This window comes from Gallus gallus, chromosome 1 (assembly GCF_016699485.2).
Source record: "Gallus gallus isolate bGalGal1 chromosome 1, bGalGal1.mat.broiler.GRCg7b, whole genome shotgun sequence".
Classification (NCBI taxonomy): domain Eukaryota; kingdom Metazoa; phylum Chordata; class Aves; order Galliformes; family Phasianidae; genus Gallus; species Gallus gallus.
In genome coordinates, this window is record NC_052532.1 from 7,473,548 (window position 1) to 7,490,888 (window position 17,341).

Sequence of the window (17,341 nt, forward strand, 5' to 3'; positions counted from 1 at the left end):
GGGAGAAAAGCCAAGCTCTTCTACTTCCAGTGAACTGTGGGTGTTCAGATCACGCTGACAGACACACAGCCACGGAGATCCCCATTACACACATTCAAATCCTTTCTCTTTGTTTAGTAGTGGTGTATGCTGCAAGAACGGATGCTGTGGGAATTAATCAAACTGAAATTGTTCTCTCAAGTTTTTATTCTTCTGGGCTTTTGGCTTGAAAAAAGTCCTTTGCTGTCAGTGGTGAGTCAGCACTGCCTTGAAATGACAATTATTGTCTTTGAAGACTGAATCCACCCCTCCATCTTTTTAACAGATCCTTCTTTTGCACTGCAGAGTTTATAAATTTATCAACACCGAGCCTATTAAAAGTGGATTTGACACAACGGAGTTCTAAGGCCTGGAAGCTGGCTCACTGCCTTCATCAGAATCCTTCCCAGAGTCAGGAACTCCAGACCACGTAGAGGTGATTACCAAGAACTACAGCAGAAACCTACTCTGCAGTTTGTGTTCTGATGAAGCTCTTATTTCAAAGTTATTGGGAGTTCGGTGCAAGCTGTCATTTCAAGCCTTCACAGTCTCAGTTCTAAATCATTCAACGTATCTAAGAGAAAAACACCTTAATTTTCTTCCCAGCCCTAACCGTCTATTTTTCATCCAGTGAGGCCCTTATGAATAAAGCCTCAGAAAATGTAGGCTATCAGCAGCTTTCAGAGGGAAGTGCCTTGCTTCAGGTCCTTGTCATAGTTGGTAATTTCAGTCCTGGATTTATGGGACTGGAGGAGAATTTCACCTTTGTTTTAAATTGAGTTTCTAGTGCTCGCACTTGTTGAAAAGCACATGAAAATCAACACTGGCCTCTCTGAACTTTCTCAAACTGGCAGCCAAGTAAACACAGCCCAACATTATTCTTCGAGAACAGAAATTTATGGTTTTCAACACAGTTCTAAAGTTTGACACATGAAAAAGGGGATAGAGAAAAGCTGACTCGGCGTGTTTGGATTGCCGGTGCCAAAAGGCAGAGTGCCTGCAGTGGGGTGGAACTGCTTTACCTTCGTGCTTTTCCCACTGCTCAGCCCAGCTTTGCACTGTAGAGATTCCTCAAGGAGTGCCCCCAAAAACTGCGTAACAGAAATGAAGAACTGGGGAAACTAGGGATCAGGTTTTAACAGAGCAGCCAACAGATTGCAGGGTTTCTAGGAGTAACTGAGTTAAGCTGTGCTTCCCTTTGAAAAGCTTAATTAAATGTGCTAGTTCATGAATATTTGACTTTGGTGGAATTCCTCTCCCAGGCTCCATTGAGAACAAAACTAAAGAGCTCCAGCTGTTTATTTTTTTTTTCAGCAGAAGAAAAATGCCAACAAAACGACAAACAGTTAATTCCCTGGCTGAACTGCGCCTTAAACCACACAGTCACACCAGCTTCAGGCTCTCCTCTTACAAAAATGAAAAAGAAACTCAAAACTGGGATATACACAAGTGTCTTGAGACAAATGTGTCCCTGCAGACAATGGCTCTTCTGTGAATCTGGGCCCGCCTCACAGCTGCTGCAGGCCTGTTTTCACAGCCACGGTTCAGGGCACTGACCCAGCGCATTGTGGGAGCAAGGAAAAAGAACAAACACTCCCTAGCAAACTTAGAAAAAACATAAATCCAGCTCCCTATAGGTAGGGACGGAGCCTCTTTTGTTTAAAGACTGGGGAGGTAAATGCTTTTATCTTGCTATTGCAGGGCTAAGATGAGTAATTGTGATGCTTTTCTCTCCTGCTAGGGGAGATGTGAGCTCAGATCACTGCTGAAGCAGAAAGCAAGTTGCTGTCTGTGGTAACAACACAGGGTAGCAGCAGGGCTCAGATGGCTCAGGGGGCTCTCCATGTGCTCCCTGCTCACACAGGTCACTACAGTTGGTCACCTGGGCTGTCACAATCCAGTTGGTCACCCTGGCTATTCCTGCTGCTTCTAGCACAGCCAATGCTGAGCCCTGAGGGCTTAACCTTTACTCTCGACCAAGACAAGCAATCCCCTCTCTGCTTCTCTTTTCTGAAGGGAATTAAAAAAAATCATAGAATCACCAAGGTTGGAAAAGACCTCCAAGATCGTCCAATGCAATCATCCATCTTCCTCTCACCAGTATTTCCCAACAGACCATGTCCCTCAGTGCCACATCTACATGTTTCTTGAATGCCTCCAGGGACAGTGACCCCACCACCTCCCTGGGCAGCCCTTTCCAGCACCTGACCACTCTTTCAGAGAAGTTATTCCTAATGTCCAACCTGAAGCTCCCATGGTGCAACTTAAGGCCATTGCCTCTTGCCCTGCCACTGTTACCTGGAAGCAGAGGCCAACCCGCACCTCAGCACAGTCTCTTTTCAGGCAGTTGTAGAGAGAATAAGGTCTCCCCTGAGCCTCCTCTTCTCCAGACGGAACAATCCCAGTTCCCTCAGCCGCCCCCCATCAGACCCTTCACAGCTCCATTGTCTTTCTCTGAGCACGTTCCATGGCCTCAATCTTCCTTGTAGCCAGGAGCCCAAAACTGAACACAGTACCCAAGGTGCGGCCTCACCTGAGCTGAGTACAGAGGGATGATCACTTTCCTGCTCCTGCTGGCAACACTGTTTCCGATATAAGCAAGCCATGATGCCATTGGCCCTCTTGGCCACCTGGACACAATGCTGGCTAGTAAAAAAGGCACTGTGACCAACTACAGTCATATAAAACAGGAAGATTATGGCTTCTATGCCATGCACACCGGATGTGGTAGCAACCAGAAGTGGGAACACACAGCTGGTAGGGAAGGTCAAATCTCACCTCTCCCTTTGGCAGGATTTTCTGCTCATCCAGTTTAAAGGCAGTTCCTATTCTTCTCCTTACAATGGGTGGCTCCTCCCCAGGATCGAGGGGATATTCTCGTGGCAGCTTTCCTGTGAGCTCCTGCAAGCAGAAAACACTGTTAAGACACCTGGGAAATGCTGCAGCAGAGTCCTGGCATGTGCAAAGCACGCTGCAGCTCTTGAATTGTGATTTATAAAATGACAGGCAGACATTAACACCACATTCAGTTCAGACGGCCGATAAACACAGAGCACCCAGCCCTGAGAATGTGGTCCAGGCTCTGTTGCTGAGGGTGGGGAAGTTTTTTTAACCTGGGCATGAATAGAGATTCTGTGGCCTGCCCAGCACAGGTTTGTAGGTGGTGCCCTACCCTTGGGCGTTGGGGCCTGGGGCTGAACGGATTGCAGCACGCAGGCTTTCATCTCTGCTACAGGGTGAGCAGGAAAAGAAGAGCTTCTCTCTTCTGGGCTACTTCTGCAAGGGAGATGACACACCTGAAGCCTTCACTGCGCCAGAAAGTCCCAGTGGCAACAGCCATGCAGGTTATGACCCGCACAAAAAATGTTCCCACCTGATTCATGATGTGTCTGAGAGGAATGCAGTGCAAACAGTCACTAAAAGCAGTGCCTGGTACCTCATTACCTGTCTGATAACACTTCATGTATCAGAGGCCCTTCCAAGGCCAGGTGATGTCATGGGCAGCTTTGGAGCGATATTAGATGATGTTTTGTCAGATTGATGGGGTTATTTGCAAAGATTTGTTCAAAATCTGAAGCAAACCCCCCAGAACTGAGTAATACCTGGAACACAGGAAGCAGTGAGTGCCAACACTGAGAGTAATGCTTGTTGTTGTGTTGTGTGGGTTTTTTTTGGGATACAGAATACAGCCCCACATATCTGAATTAAAGACATTCAAATGCCCACAGAAAAAGACAGGAATCTCACTCTGAGAACAGCCCAACTCCTTGTACTCAAAAGTCTCCCCATGAAGGGACAAAAGGCTTTTGTGTTCTTTAGCATCAGCCTTGAGAGGATCCAGCTGGCAAAGTAACCTAAATCATCTGAATCCCAAAGAACAGCAACTGACCCCAATGTGAGCGCACAGCTCAGCCCCTGCCTGCCCTGGCCTCTCCCCCACTCCCTAATGGGGTTTTTCTTTCTACTGTTTTCAGGTCACTAAGAAACAAGGGTCTGGCCTTTTCAGACCCTTCCTCTAAGCAGTTCCCAGCAAAATGGGACTGTAGCACCACTCTCTGCTGATGTGCACAGCCCCTTTTGCTAGAGGCACTGCTGAAACATCTCATGTGTCCCGTTCTGGGTTGCCCTTCCAGCCCTGTGGAGTTCTTTCAGCTTTTCTTCTGTAATGCATTCATTCTGCTTTGACGGGGCTCTATACACTGCATCAACACACAGATTCATGTATCTGTTCCTGAAGATATCTTCCTTATAACCCTGAACTTACTACAAAGCAGGGCAGAAGGGAAAGAGTTAACGTCTTCTGTAAAAGCAACAAAAGTGGAGCAGAACAAAATGAACGTGGGCTACCACACAGCTTCCATAAACTGAAAAGCATTCACAGGCACAGGCCTGAAATGTAATCTGAATTAATAAGTAACTGGAGTAGTGATGGCCTGAGGTAACCTGATGCCACTGCTGTGAATGGCTCTGGCCATGCTTATTTGACTATGCCCCCATATTTAACCCCTCTTTCCCCCTTGGTTCACCTCCCTCTGCCTGTGTTTGGGCCATTCCCACAGCAAAGCAGACAGGACTAAAGGCAGCCTGAGAGGAAATGCTTCCAGCTGCAGGCTGCTGATGGATGAGCTGTAGGGTTGCAAGACTGGGTCAAACCCCAAGTGTCCATCAACTGCCTCTGTCAGATCATCCAGAGAAAGAAATAACACTTTTTAACAGCTCTTAAGGTGCTGACAGATGGGCTCAGGCCAACCCTATCGCAACACACTGAGGAAATAGCTCCTTTCTGCTGGCCCTGTGCCCCAGTGAGGCACAGTTGTATTGCACAGCATTTGAGGCTGCACTGAGAATGGGGCTAGGGTTAAAGTGAAGGCACCGGGCTGTGAACTCCTGTAACTGTGGCACAAGCAAACCTTCCCCTCTGTGCATTAGACCTAAGCAGTGCTAGCTGAGGATGGTAAAGTCCTGGATGTCATCCTTCTGATAACTGCCACGTCCAAACAAAAAGCATGCTGTAAGAATGCACAAGCAGCAAGTGTTAAGAGCTAGAAAAGATCCACTGCCTACCGCCTCTCGGAGACACAGTTTCTTCAGCTCTTCCAAGCGTTGGCGCAGCGTCTCTTCCAAGGCTTCTTGCCTGGATTTCAGTGCAGCCAGCATGTCTTTCTTGGCAGATTGAGAACTATCTGACTCTTGGGAACCTGTCAATAAACAATGACTTCACTATGGCAGCTGACAGCAGAACACACATCTGGGATGCCTGTAATTGTACCAAAGCCTGGATGTGGTCTGTCCAAAAAGAAATCGGGCCACGATACGAAGCAGGTGTTACACAGTCGTGTTTGTTTATGGCAAATTCTTAATGCTTAAACTAACAGAGTGAGAATGGACAGAGGAATACACGAAGACATTCATTATCCAGAAAAATAAAAGCAGCAAAATTATTCCTGTAGACATCCTAAAAAAGAAACCAAAAACATTCCCATGAAAGCTCCCAACAGCAAATAGCAGCACACTTGACAAAGCCCTGGAGAAGCATTTTAGGGAAAGTAAGCCTAGGAGAAACCATTTTACAATGCAGACGGCTTCTTTAAGGGCTGTAATTACTCTAGTAGTAAACATTTAATTCAATCCACTTAAGAGTCTGCTTCACAAAAAAACCCAACAGAGTAATGGAATAAAATTACCTAGCCAGATTCCCGTAAAAAGCACACTAAGCTGTAAAACAAAACCAAACAACAACAACCCACAGGTCTTGCCAGGATAGCAGCTGCTGCTTGGGAAGAGGTAGGTCAAAATATTTGAACTAGGTGTCCAAATGGCTTGACTTTTCAAGTGGCAATTACCCAGCAACTTCTACCAATGTCCATGCGTATCTTCTGGTACAAATCCAGAATTAAATCAGACTCCTGATCAGAGGTCATGACACAGTTCATAACTTCAGCTCTTTAGGGAAACTTATTAATGGGATTCCTGATTTTTCATCTGTTTGTTTGGGATGATGCATCAGTTCCTATCCAGCTTCTTGAATCTCAAAAAAGAATAACTATGTTTGCATATAGTTGTAAGTTCCCAAGTTGAGTGGCTGATCTTCTATGATGTGCTTAGCATTTACCCTCTTCAATGACACCAAGCTGAGCGGTGCAGTCGATTCATTAGAAGGAAGGGAAGCCATGCAGAGGGACCTGGACAGGCTGGAGAAATGGGCCCATGAAAACCTAATGAGGTTCAATAAGGCCAAGTGCAGGGCGCTGCACTTGGGTCGGGGCAATCCCAGGTACTTATACAAACTGGGGGAAGATCTCCTTGAGAGCAGCCCTGCAGAGAAGGACTTGGGGGGTCCTGGTGGACGAGAAGCTGGACATGAGCCAGTACTGTGCGCTTGCAGCCCAGAAGGCCACGTGTGTTCTGGGCTGCATTAAAAAGAGGTGGCCAGCAGGGAGAGGGAGGTGATTGTCCCCCTCTAATCGGCACTTGTGAGGCCCCATCTGGAGTACTGTGTCCAGGCCCGGGGCCCCCAACACAGGAAGGATGTGGAGCTCTTGGAGGGGGTCCAGAGGAGGGCCACTAAGATGGCCAGAAGGCTGAAGCACCTCTCCTATGAGGAAAGGTTGAAGGAATTGGGATTGTTTAGCTTGGAGAAGAGAAGGCTCTGGGGAGACCTCATTGTGGCCTTCCAGTACTTGAAGGGAGCGTATAAACAGGAGGGGGAACGGCTGTTTGTGAGGGTGGATAGGACAGGAGGGAATGGTCTTGAACTGAGTCAGGGGAGGTTTAGGTTGGATATTAGGAGGAAGTTTTTCACACAGAGGGTGGTGATGCACTGGAACAGGTTGCCCAAAGAGGCTGTGGATGCCCCATCCCTGGAGGCATTCAAGGCCAGGCTGGATGTGGCTCTGGGCAGCCTGGTCTGGTGGCTGGCGACCCTAGGACATAGCAGGGGGGTTGAAACTCGATGATCATTGTGGTCCTTTTCAACCCAGGCCATTCTGTGATTTTATGTATCTCTGGGCTTGGGCATTAGTTTATGATGAACGTGTGAATTTGCCTTCATAAGCTGAGTGCATCCTTTTGTCACAGACTAATGGAATGAAGGTTATGGCCATACTGTGAGATGGCAAGCAATCTCGGGAAGGGGAAAATACCATCTCCACATGCTTTTCACTCATGCCACTGGCATTTGTTGAGCTACAACTGGTCTGAATTGACAGGGCTGCTGTGGTTTGGAGGTTCCCGTTGTCTTAACAGATGCATCTAGGTTATCTAAGGTATCTGAGGTGCCTTCCATGGGGTGGTGGGTATGACACAAGGTTCTGTGAGACATAAACTCTGTTGAATTGGCAGTTGGATACTCTCATCTAAACATACGTATGCAAGACACCTATGTTTAGACAGCTGGACTGTGACCAGCTCTGCAGGGACTTCTTGTGGAGGTAGGTTTGAGCCTGCAGAGAAAATATGACACAGCAATGACTTCAAGAGTGTTCCTTCAGGTCCTCAGTGTTCCCTCCATGTCAGTACCTGGTGTCCAAGGGTGACTCTGGGGCTGTCCCCCACCTCTCTTGAGCAACGGCACAGAGAAAGCAGGAGTGAAATGCAAAAGGATGCCACATCAAGGTTCCTTCATGCGTGTAGGATGGGAGTGAAGGGTTGCTTATAGACACATTTGCAGCTTGGCCTCTGAGCGTACAGTGAAGATGTTCAGCAAAAGCTAGTTGTAAATGTTGCTGCCATTTCACAGAGCTCTGGAAGGAAACTGGGAACAACTCTTTATTTTGGCAGTAAACCAGACTGAAATTTGTGCTTTCAGCTTCATCTTTCGTTGCTAATATTCCAGCAGACTGTTAAAGCAAAACCAAAAGAGGTTCAAGGCAGACTGTGCCATGAAATAGCTCTGCAATGGTCCCGTGGGAGCAGAAAATCTCACAGATCTTTTCCACCACTATTTTCTGCAGACTTCATGCAGGATGACAGCTGGCACTCATTCTACAAAGTGCCACCTTTCATTTGTTACAACATTTATTGGGCTGTCCTGCAGCAGGAAAGGTGAAAGAAGGGTCAGTGAGGGTTAGCCTGGTTGAGCATCATCAGGCAGAGAAGAACAATTTCACAGCAATGTGTCTGTTTAGTTGCTCTACTCACTCTCATTTCATATGGGTTTGTTTGCACCCACAGAGCAATAAAACTAAATTCTGTGAATACATCTGCACTGCAAGAACTTCACAGGATCTTCTAGAGGAGCCCTGTATTTACACTGGCAGGAGAAGCCCTCTCTAGCATTTAGTAATTCTTAATAGCAACCCTGGTGAGCAGTTCTAGCAAAGCTGAACTGCTTTATTTCTTCACTTAATTGCCAACAATCTGCTGAGTCCTGGTAAAAAAAAGTTGCTCATGATTCCAGCAGATGTTTCAATCCCACTTTTTTTTTTCTTTTCTTTTTTTCCCCTTTTTAGGACGACCTTAATGATCTGTGTTTTCCTTTCAACTGCTCTTCCTTTTTCCTTCCTCTCTCTGCTCCCTACCTCCACACCAGGCTCCGATTTATTTTTAAAAGCTGTTCATTTTTGCACTGCTGGTTGCCAGAGCAGCTACAAAGATGCTGAAACATTTAAAAACATATGAATAGTCTAAGTGCTGCCCAGACGCCTGATTTGGGGAGTGCTGACAAGAAGGAAATGAACAGCTTCTGGCTGAGCTGGTACGGACCCAAATCAAGCAGAGACAGTTCAAGGCATTTGCCCCAGCTGTGCTGACCCTGCCTGAGAACCACACAGCCTCAACCCTGATGTGGTGAGTGGCAATGCCAACTAAATGCACATTTGGCCACCTTTTCCACTGCTCCCTGAATGCAAAGGGTTATGGGGAGATCTGGAAGACACAGAATCATGGAATCATTAAGGTTGGAAAAGACCACTGAGATCACCCAGTCCAACCATCAACCCATCCCCACCATGCCCACTAACCACGTCCCTCAGTGCCACATCTACACGTTTCTTGAACACCACCGGGGAAAGTGACTCCACCACCTCCCTGGGCAGCCTGTGCCAGTACCTCACCATTCTTTCTGTGAACAGTTTCCTTCCTAAAATCCAACCCAAACCTCCCCTGGTACAGCTTAAGGCCTCTTGTCCTAACACTGTTACCTGGGAGAAGAGGCCAACTCCCATCTTGCTACAGAACTTCTTGGAGAGAAGGCCTGGGCTGTGGTTTCTGTCTGAGCAAAGTGAAAGTGTTTTGTGTTGTATTATTAGATTTTTATGGTTAGATACTCTGTTTATTCTCACAGGCAAAAACCAAGTGCCAACTTGATCAGTCAAGAGAATCAAGCCAGAGAGAGATGTTTGTAAAGACACACAGAACGGTGCTCTTTCTACCGCTAGGGTGCTTACAGCTCCCATTAGAAGCTCTTCACTTATAAAAATGTATTAATCCAGCCTCAAGCAAGGCTGTGACCACAGACCCACTTCTAAACCCTGTGGTAACTGACCCCAAAATGTCAGAACAAATCAGAAGACCATAAAAACAATCACAGAAATAATTAAAGACCGGCACAAACCAAACCAACCAAGCAGATACTACCTTACATCAGCCTTATTAAATATGATGCTCACTGAGTCACAGCTGCCCAGTGCCTCCCAAAGGCACCATCAATGGAGAAAGATCAGCCTGAAAAAGAACAGTCCTGATGCAATAGAAATGGCTGACTGGGGTGGGGGTTTCACAGGTAGTTTATCTCCCACAATTAGGACTGGTTCCTAATGCAGTAAACCAGAGAAATACTGCTGAAATATGTAATTCCTCTGTATAACTTTTGAACCTTTTTGTGAGTATTCTCGTTTAGCCTCCTTTCCACTTGTTGTATAAAGGTTTACTGAATTCTGCATCTTAATACCCTTCTACAGACCCATTTGATGTCCCTAAAAGAGAAAAGGCTGTGAAAGCACGGGGGGTAGGAAGCACAGGGCTGTCTCTTCGACAGCCACCAGAAATCTGTTGAATTGGGGCCTGTTTGTATAGCTCCTTCTTCCTCAGCACACAGGGTGGAACATAGGCCTCACTGACTTGAAGATTCATAATATCCTGTTAATTTGTGGATATGCTATACAACTTCTGATAGCCACTTGGCCTCTCTGGGTGACTTCTTCCACCAACATTCAGAAAAACACAAGCTATGAAACGGGGAGAACGTGGTCCTCCCTGCTCAACTCATTCCTCCAGCAGAATGCACTGCTCAGTTTCTTCACCAGTGCCAACGGGCTGGTGTTGGGAGATTCATGGTGCCACTGACAGGGACATGCACCAACTCACATACCCAGTGGGTCTGACTAAGGTCTGCTGTGCTTATTGAGCTCTGCAGAGTTAACAGGTGTCTGCTCCAAGTCAAGCTTTGCTTTAAACCTTATGTAATGCAAGGAGACCAGCAACATGAGGCAGAGTTTTGGAGGTTAAAGCCCTACCAGTGACTCACTGTTTGTCTCTAAGCCCTCCACCTATTGCAGCAGGGTGGCATCAGTTTGGAAAAGGGTAAATGCGAATGATGAAAATGAACGAGGAGGATAGCATGCTGAAGAGCAGGAGGAGCTGAGGCTTGGTTCTGTTATCTGTGAGGGGAAAGGGTGGCCAAGCAGTAGCAAGGAAGGAGAACCCAGGCTCTCTTCTCTTTCTTATTCTGTGAGTCTCCTTCTCCAACAAAACCACATCTAAATATGGCAATCCCTTCACGCGACATCCTTTTGGCTTCAGTTTGCTGGCATTTCATCCAGATCCCCATGGCAAGCTGTCCCCTGAGCAGGGAGGGATGGTCCCCCACATTTGCTCCATTCCAGAGCCTGGGCTGACTCACCGCACCAGGATGTCAGCACGCAGCAGCCAGCAACCTCAGACAGTTACTCTCTCTCAGCTCCACCAGACACATAGGATATCCTGTGCAGCATGCAGGAGCCCAGCTGGTGCAGCTCAGCACAGGATGCAATCTGACATCCTGTGGGCAGCTTGTGGGCCATGCTGGGGGCTGTGTGGGTGCTGGTTATCTGCTCCAACACTCATCAGCTTGGTACTGCTAGGAAATCATCCTGCTGGATGGAGCAACAGGGCCCAGGAATCAGTCCAGTCTACATGTTGTGGCATTTGCAAATGTAAACAGGTCCATGTACAAAAAACCTCTGCTGCTGCTGGAGGAGCATGGCTCAGGGGCCTCCATCACATCTGCAGAGTTAAAGCAGTGATTTTCCTCTGTGGCTTCTCTTGAACTCAGTAAAATGAGAGAAAAAGAGGTAAAGGCCTTAAGTTACGTCAGGGAAGGCTCATGTTGGATATTAGGAAAAAATTCTTCTCAGAAAGAGTGGTGAGACACTGCAACAGACTGTCCAGGGAGGTGGCAGAGTCACTGTCCCTGGAAATGTTCAAGAAATGTGTAGATGTGGCACTGAGGGACTAGATAATCATAGAGGTCATTTACAATCATACTGATTTTATGATTCTATTCTATGAAAGAGGCAGTTTGGAGTTCAGGCCAACAATAACCCGGCAACAACAGGACTCCTTGCTAGCTAGGAGCACTGCAAAGCTCTTATGGCATGGGCTGCATCAAAGAAAAAAATCTACAGTAGAAAATCTATAGTAGACCTTGCTTGATTTCATCCCAATAATTATCTGCTGTTTTTGATCACGGTTCATGCCAGTCTGAAAGCAGAACTTTCATTCGTGTGTACATCTTGCCCTACATACCCAGAGATGGCTCAGGAGATCCTTGAGCTAAATCCTGGCAGCTCTCTATTTTGGGCAGTCCCTTCAAAGCTGAAATAAGGATAAAACTTAGAACTGCAGTGGATGTTGACTGAGACAGAGGGCCTGCAAAACACAGAGGAACTCAGGCTTTGGTCCTGAATTGCTGTGATCACAGAAGAAAGCTCCATTACCTCTCTGCTGTGTCTTGAGACTGTAAGTGATGCAGTGGGCAGTGACTACAAGGGCACTGTGACTACAACATGGTGCACAGCAAGATTTTGGCTAGTGAGTGTGACAGCTGTAAACAACAGCCATTATTTCCTTGCAGTCTTGCTGCAAATCCGGGGGAAACATGTCAACTTTGGCATGCTCCACGTGGCAGGGACAGCCCCTTTGCTGAGGAGGAGTAAGATGAAGAGAGGAAATGGCTACAAGTGATTTCCAGGAAAAAAGGGCAGAGAAGAGCAGCAAAGTGGAGGCAGGAACAGCAAACAGATTCAGCTCTGCCCTGGTGATTTTAAGTCACTCAGGGTATTTATAGCATGGAAATCCACTGTGGCCACTTAATCATTCGCACTTATTCTCTCCAGCACACAGGCTGTACCACGATAACCCACCATTGTTGTGACTCTGTGCCGATAATGTCAGCACAATGGGAGGAAACACAAGGGCTGGGATGGAGCCAGTGACTGTGTCCAGCAGGACAAGCAGTGAATGGCCCGTCATGTGCAGCTGGGCAGGGCTGGGTCACTCTGCCATCCAGGCTTGAGTGAAGGGGCTCTTCGAGCAGAGGGATCTGGGTGACCATCCAGGGCCTCCAATACTCTGGGATCTGCCCTCCGATGGCAGATGCGTTCTCTCTACTCTTCTCTACCTACAGAAACGTGCTTCTATCTCCAAAAGGCACACAAGAGCTGCAAACCCTGCAATGCTCCTTAACACTTTAGGATCCTGCCTCCACAGTTGGTAGGACCTAGAAGGCAGTTGAACGTAGGAACATGGAGTGAACATGCCTGCCTGACCCACTGGCAGCACCTCAAACAAGACAGAGTTTTGCACACTCATAGCTAAGCACTGACATAGACTGATCCACCTACACATGTCAGAAGAAATCACTCGTTCGGGCAGTGAGCTCTGCATGGGTCTGGTTTCTACTGCAGTCCTACTGAGTCTGCAAAACCCATTCTCAGCCAGAAGAGAGCAAAAAAAAAGACAAAAAGTAAAAGTAAGGGTAGCTGGCCATTTGGGCTTTCTGTTCATACAGCCCTGTTCAGGTGCTGGCCTCACTAGAGCTTTTCTGGGCCTGACTTTCTGCTGTCTTTCACTTTGCTGCTGCTCTTTCCCATGGTGAGTGCAGAAGCATGAAGATCTCCATGGTTTTTTTCCAGGAAGGCTAAAAGTTAGTGTGTAAACATGCAAACAGGATTACTACCAAACAGCTTTCACAAAATTGGGAATGGTGCCCAGGAGGCTGAGATCTTGTAAAGATGTTAAGAACTTCCTTGGGGTACTTAACATTATTTACCTTCCTCCAGGAAACCTGGAAGAAATGCCAAACAAAGAGCTCCAACAACCTGACACTGGGCCGGGAGCTGCTCAGCTACTGCACTGCTCCCTGAGTGATGGGAGGTACAGACGCTGAATTGTGTGCTGTGTCAGGAGGACCTAAGGAGCAGAAAGGCAGCTCTGTTCGAAGGCAAGGCAAGGAATTGCACAGCAGGCAAATCCAGGGCTCAGGAGGCGTTGAGCATTTTAACCCCTTGCTTGACATTCTTCAGGCAGGAGGGGGTGGCTTTTATGAGACATGAGGGATGTACAGTGATGAAAAGCTGATCTACTGCATCAAGGTGGGTTAAGTTTTAAAGCGTGTGCATTCTTAGGTGGACTCTTCCCTTGGTAAGCACAGGAAGGTTATTCTCTGCTGTTACACATCTCATCACAATTGACTTCGATAACTTGATGTAACACTTAGCAGAGGACATTTAATTGACTGGAACTGTTAATTATACTGATACCAGCACCTCTGCCCTCCTGAAGAGCTTATCATCTGAGCAGCTTCAAGCATTCTGCAATCAATCTTAGAGTGTTTAGCACTGTTCTATACACAGCTTCACCTGTTCAGACTGACAGAAAAGTCTCAAAGAAATACAGACAAGCACCTGACTCCCCTTTCCTGTTCCTTCTATTTTGATGCTCCATCTCTCTCCCTAATCAACTTCTCTTGATTTTGTTTCACTGATTATGTCCTCACACAGGAAGGTGCTCTAAGGCACAAAAAGAAACCTCTAGGTCTCCAGCACTAAGTTGATGGAGGGTGCTCAGGAACAACTCTTTTGGGCCTGGGGCACCTGGCAAATTCCTGCAACAGAGGCACAGAAGATGTGCGCTCTGTGAAGAAGCCACCCTGCCCTGACAGTGCTGAGGGATGTCACCAATTCCCAGCCTCAGCTGGGTTCAGCTGCTTGACCACTTCCCCACTGCAGATTGGAAACTGCTCCATGGACACACTGGCCTCGGGCAACAAACAGCCTGAGATGAGCTGGGTGCCACAGCGTGATTACAGTAGAGATTATGAAGAGAGACCAGCTCTCAGCTAGGAAATGAGAGACTTCCTCTGGCCAAAGAGGAAACGAGCAGCTGTAATGAGACACAGGGAGGCTGTGTCCTGTGCTGAATGTGGGGCAATATGCTGAGAGATGGACTTACACCTGGACAGACAGAAAGACTAAAGGGAAGTGATCTCCACTTCTGCAGTGCAGCTCCTGGCAGCTCCCCATCATGTTATGACCACAGCCCTTCCCACCATATTCCTTCTATTTACAGGATGGAGGACCTACCTGATGACAGAAGACTCCCACTGCTGCCGCTGATAATTTTCCCTTTACTCCCCATATTGGCCAACTTTGAGGTCTTGAGCGTTCCAGTTTCAGTCAGGTCAATTGCAATCTCGCTCAGGCTTCTTGCAGCATGAATCTTGGACTGGACATGGACAAAAGAGTTAGTAATGGTCTAGCACTTCTTTAAAGCTCACAGAAGCAAAAAGTCATGTCACTGTGGCAGGAAACAAACCTCCAGAGCAAACTAGGATTATTTAGCAAGAATGGAAGCAATCCAGAACTATATTCAGGACTGCACTTTTTACACGCATAAGTGGGTGCAATTCTGGCATCATTTCCTGTTTGTTATTTTCTCTGTTTTGCTGTGGATATTTCTCCCTCTTGAAGAAACTATGTATAGATTTGCTTTGTTACCAAATACAACAAGAAACCTTCAGAAATGCTACTGCGTAAGCTCAAAGGCCAAAGACCACCTCTAGTATCTAAAAGAAGCCAGGAAAGGCTCTTCCAAATCTATTAGGAGCTCTGGACCAACAAGGTGAGGACATGGCTTAAATGGGCTTTCATAAGAAGCTGGAAGAAAATACTGGCAGGAAAACATGTTCTGGTTATGGTTCAGAGTAACAAGCAGCACACAACGCACCTGCAGTGACAGAACTCTCCGAAGCATTAATATTAGTCAAGTAAGAAAACAGCCAGCCCCAGCTCAGTAACTGGCTGTGTCAGACCTTGCACAGCACCACGGGTCAGCAATCTAGGCCCTTTTTCAGTTTGTTAAGGAATTTTTCATCCTTTTTCAGTTTGTTAAGGAAGAATTTGGGACAAGATGCCCTGAAAGCTCAGGTGAGATAACCCCTGCATTCCCTTTGTTGGAGCTGTGAGCTTAGACGTCATTATGCGCCACAGAGCCAATGGAGGCATAAATCTTTCAGTGCAAGGGATTCTGTGGCACTGAGCAATAAAATGAGTGTAGCAGCTGGCTGCAGGGTTGAGCTCATCCAGTCCTAGAGGCTGCCTTGCCTCTGCAATACAAACCTCACTGTTAGCAGCTTGCCTTCTATCTCCAGTTCACATTGCTAACAGCATCTTAACATGATGCTTACTTAACATGAACATGAGGATCACGCACGCTGATCAAGGCTGCTGGGGAAGGCCCTTCAGTGACAGCCGTAGCAGCATTGAAAAGATGAACTCTACACATGATGGTGTTTTGGTGGCCACAACAATGTTCCAGACCTTTTTTTTCTGAACAGTACAGCATTTGGATCGCCTTAAAATAGCAACTGCTACATCAGAACAACCCCCTGTTGCTGTGTCTTATTTCCAACCAGGGTCATTTCCAAGCACCTCAGAGAGAAGCATAAGGAAACATTTCATCAAGCCACTGTGTTATAAAGAAAACTTTTTTCAGTGGGGTGCTGAAGGCCCAGTCTAAGACTACCAGAAAATTTACCTCAGTAATGCCAGAAGAGACTCTCAGCTTCAGCTGTATGTGATAGATCGTTACAGTGCCAGTAAATCAAAAGCTGATCAACACCTATGTACCAGCACATGATCTGTTCCCATAGGAACTAACATGAGGTGGACCCGCAGGGACAGTTTGCTCTGATGGGGTTTTCAGCATTCCTTCACACCTTCAGAAAGGAGAGATCATTCTAACTGTGACTAAAGGTGAACTGATGGCTGCATGCTCACCACTCTCGGCTCTGTTACTGATTTGCTGTGGGGCTTTGGGAAAGACACTTCAGCTTAAGTTCCTAGCTGTTCTGTCTGTTTGCACATCAGTGAAATAATAATGGAAGTAAAATGTCTCCCTGTTGCACGCTGTCTTTCTGAGATTAATTTAAGACTGCAAACGAAGATAGCACTGGGAGAGCCTCGTACTGAAAGTACCCACAGAAGTACTATTATAATTTAATATTATTGGGTATTTATAGACTCTGTTATTACCATTCAGAGGTACACGAATGCCTCACAAACTTATTTCTACAACGACCCTATAAGCAAAGGGTCATTTGACCTCAAAGGCAGAACTACCTGCCAAGGTATCACAGTAGATGAGGCAGCCAGTACTGACCATCTTAAACTAATGCTACAACGAGGCAGACACCTTTCATTTCCAGCAGCTCTACTCCAGACTCAGTCCGGGGAGAAGGATAGGATGCTTTTTGCTTCCTGAACTCAGGTTTCTGGCCAGCAATGAGATGCAACAAGGTTTGTGTACTATGTCCTCCAAGTGGTTTTGGAAGAGGAAAGTCACTGCTTCTATCTAACAAGATTTCCTCCTGCTGAGTTTTGATAAGGAGCCTGAGCATGACCTGCTGTCTTGTTGCAGTGCCAGATCTTTGGAGGCAATAAGTCTTCAGGCTGCTGTTGTCCTGGTGATTTATTCCTTGCAGATGCATATATGCTGTATAATCCTACGGCTATGTAGGGTTATGCATACTTTGTGTAACCCCAGGAATAGCCATAGTGGTCAAACCTAACCCCTTATACTGAGTCTTTGCAGTGGCTGTCTAGGAAAGGCTATAAACCCCAAGTCTACGTAGACAGATCCAGTCCTCCCACTCCATAAGGATACAGTTTTCCTGTATTTGTAGAATAATTACATTGGGAAGTCCTGTATTTTATTTCCACTCATTTCCAGACTGCAAATTAGAGCACGCTCAGGCCCTACCTGTTTGACTAGACAATAACCAATATGCCAAGGGAAGGCAATGAAGCTGGATGCTGTGGTCCTGGCCGGCATGCCAAGCCAGCAG

General features: G+C 46.8%; 1 protein-coding gene across 11 annotated transcripts in view; it reads right to left on the minus strand.

Annotated features, from left to right (window-relative positions):
* The window catches only part of FRMD4A (FERM domain containing 4A), a 358,105-nt gene that overhangs the window by 14,990 nt on the left and 325,774 nt on the right, over positions 1-17,341 (minus strand). For all 11 annotated transcript variants that reach the window (XM_015298894.4, XM_015298935.4, XM_015298850.4 and 8 more), the window contains 3 exons: positions 14,580-14,721; positions 5,083-5,216; positions 2,797-2,919 (listed from right to left, as the gene is read on the minus strand). In XM_015298894.4, the coding sequence (XP_015154380.1) occupies positions 2,797-2,919; positions 5,083-5,216; positions 14,580-14,721 (399 nt within the window). The remainder of the gene's footprint in view (positions 1-2,796; positions 2,920-5,082; positions 5,217-14,579; positions 14,722-17,341) is intronic.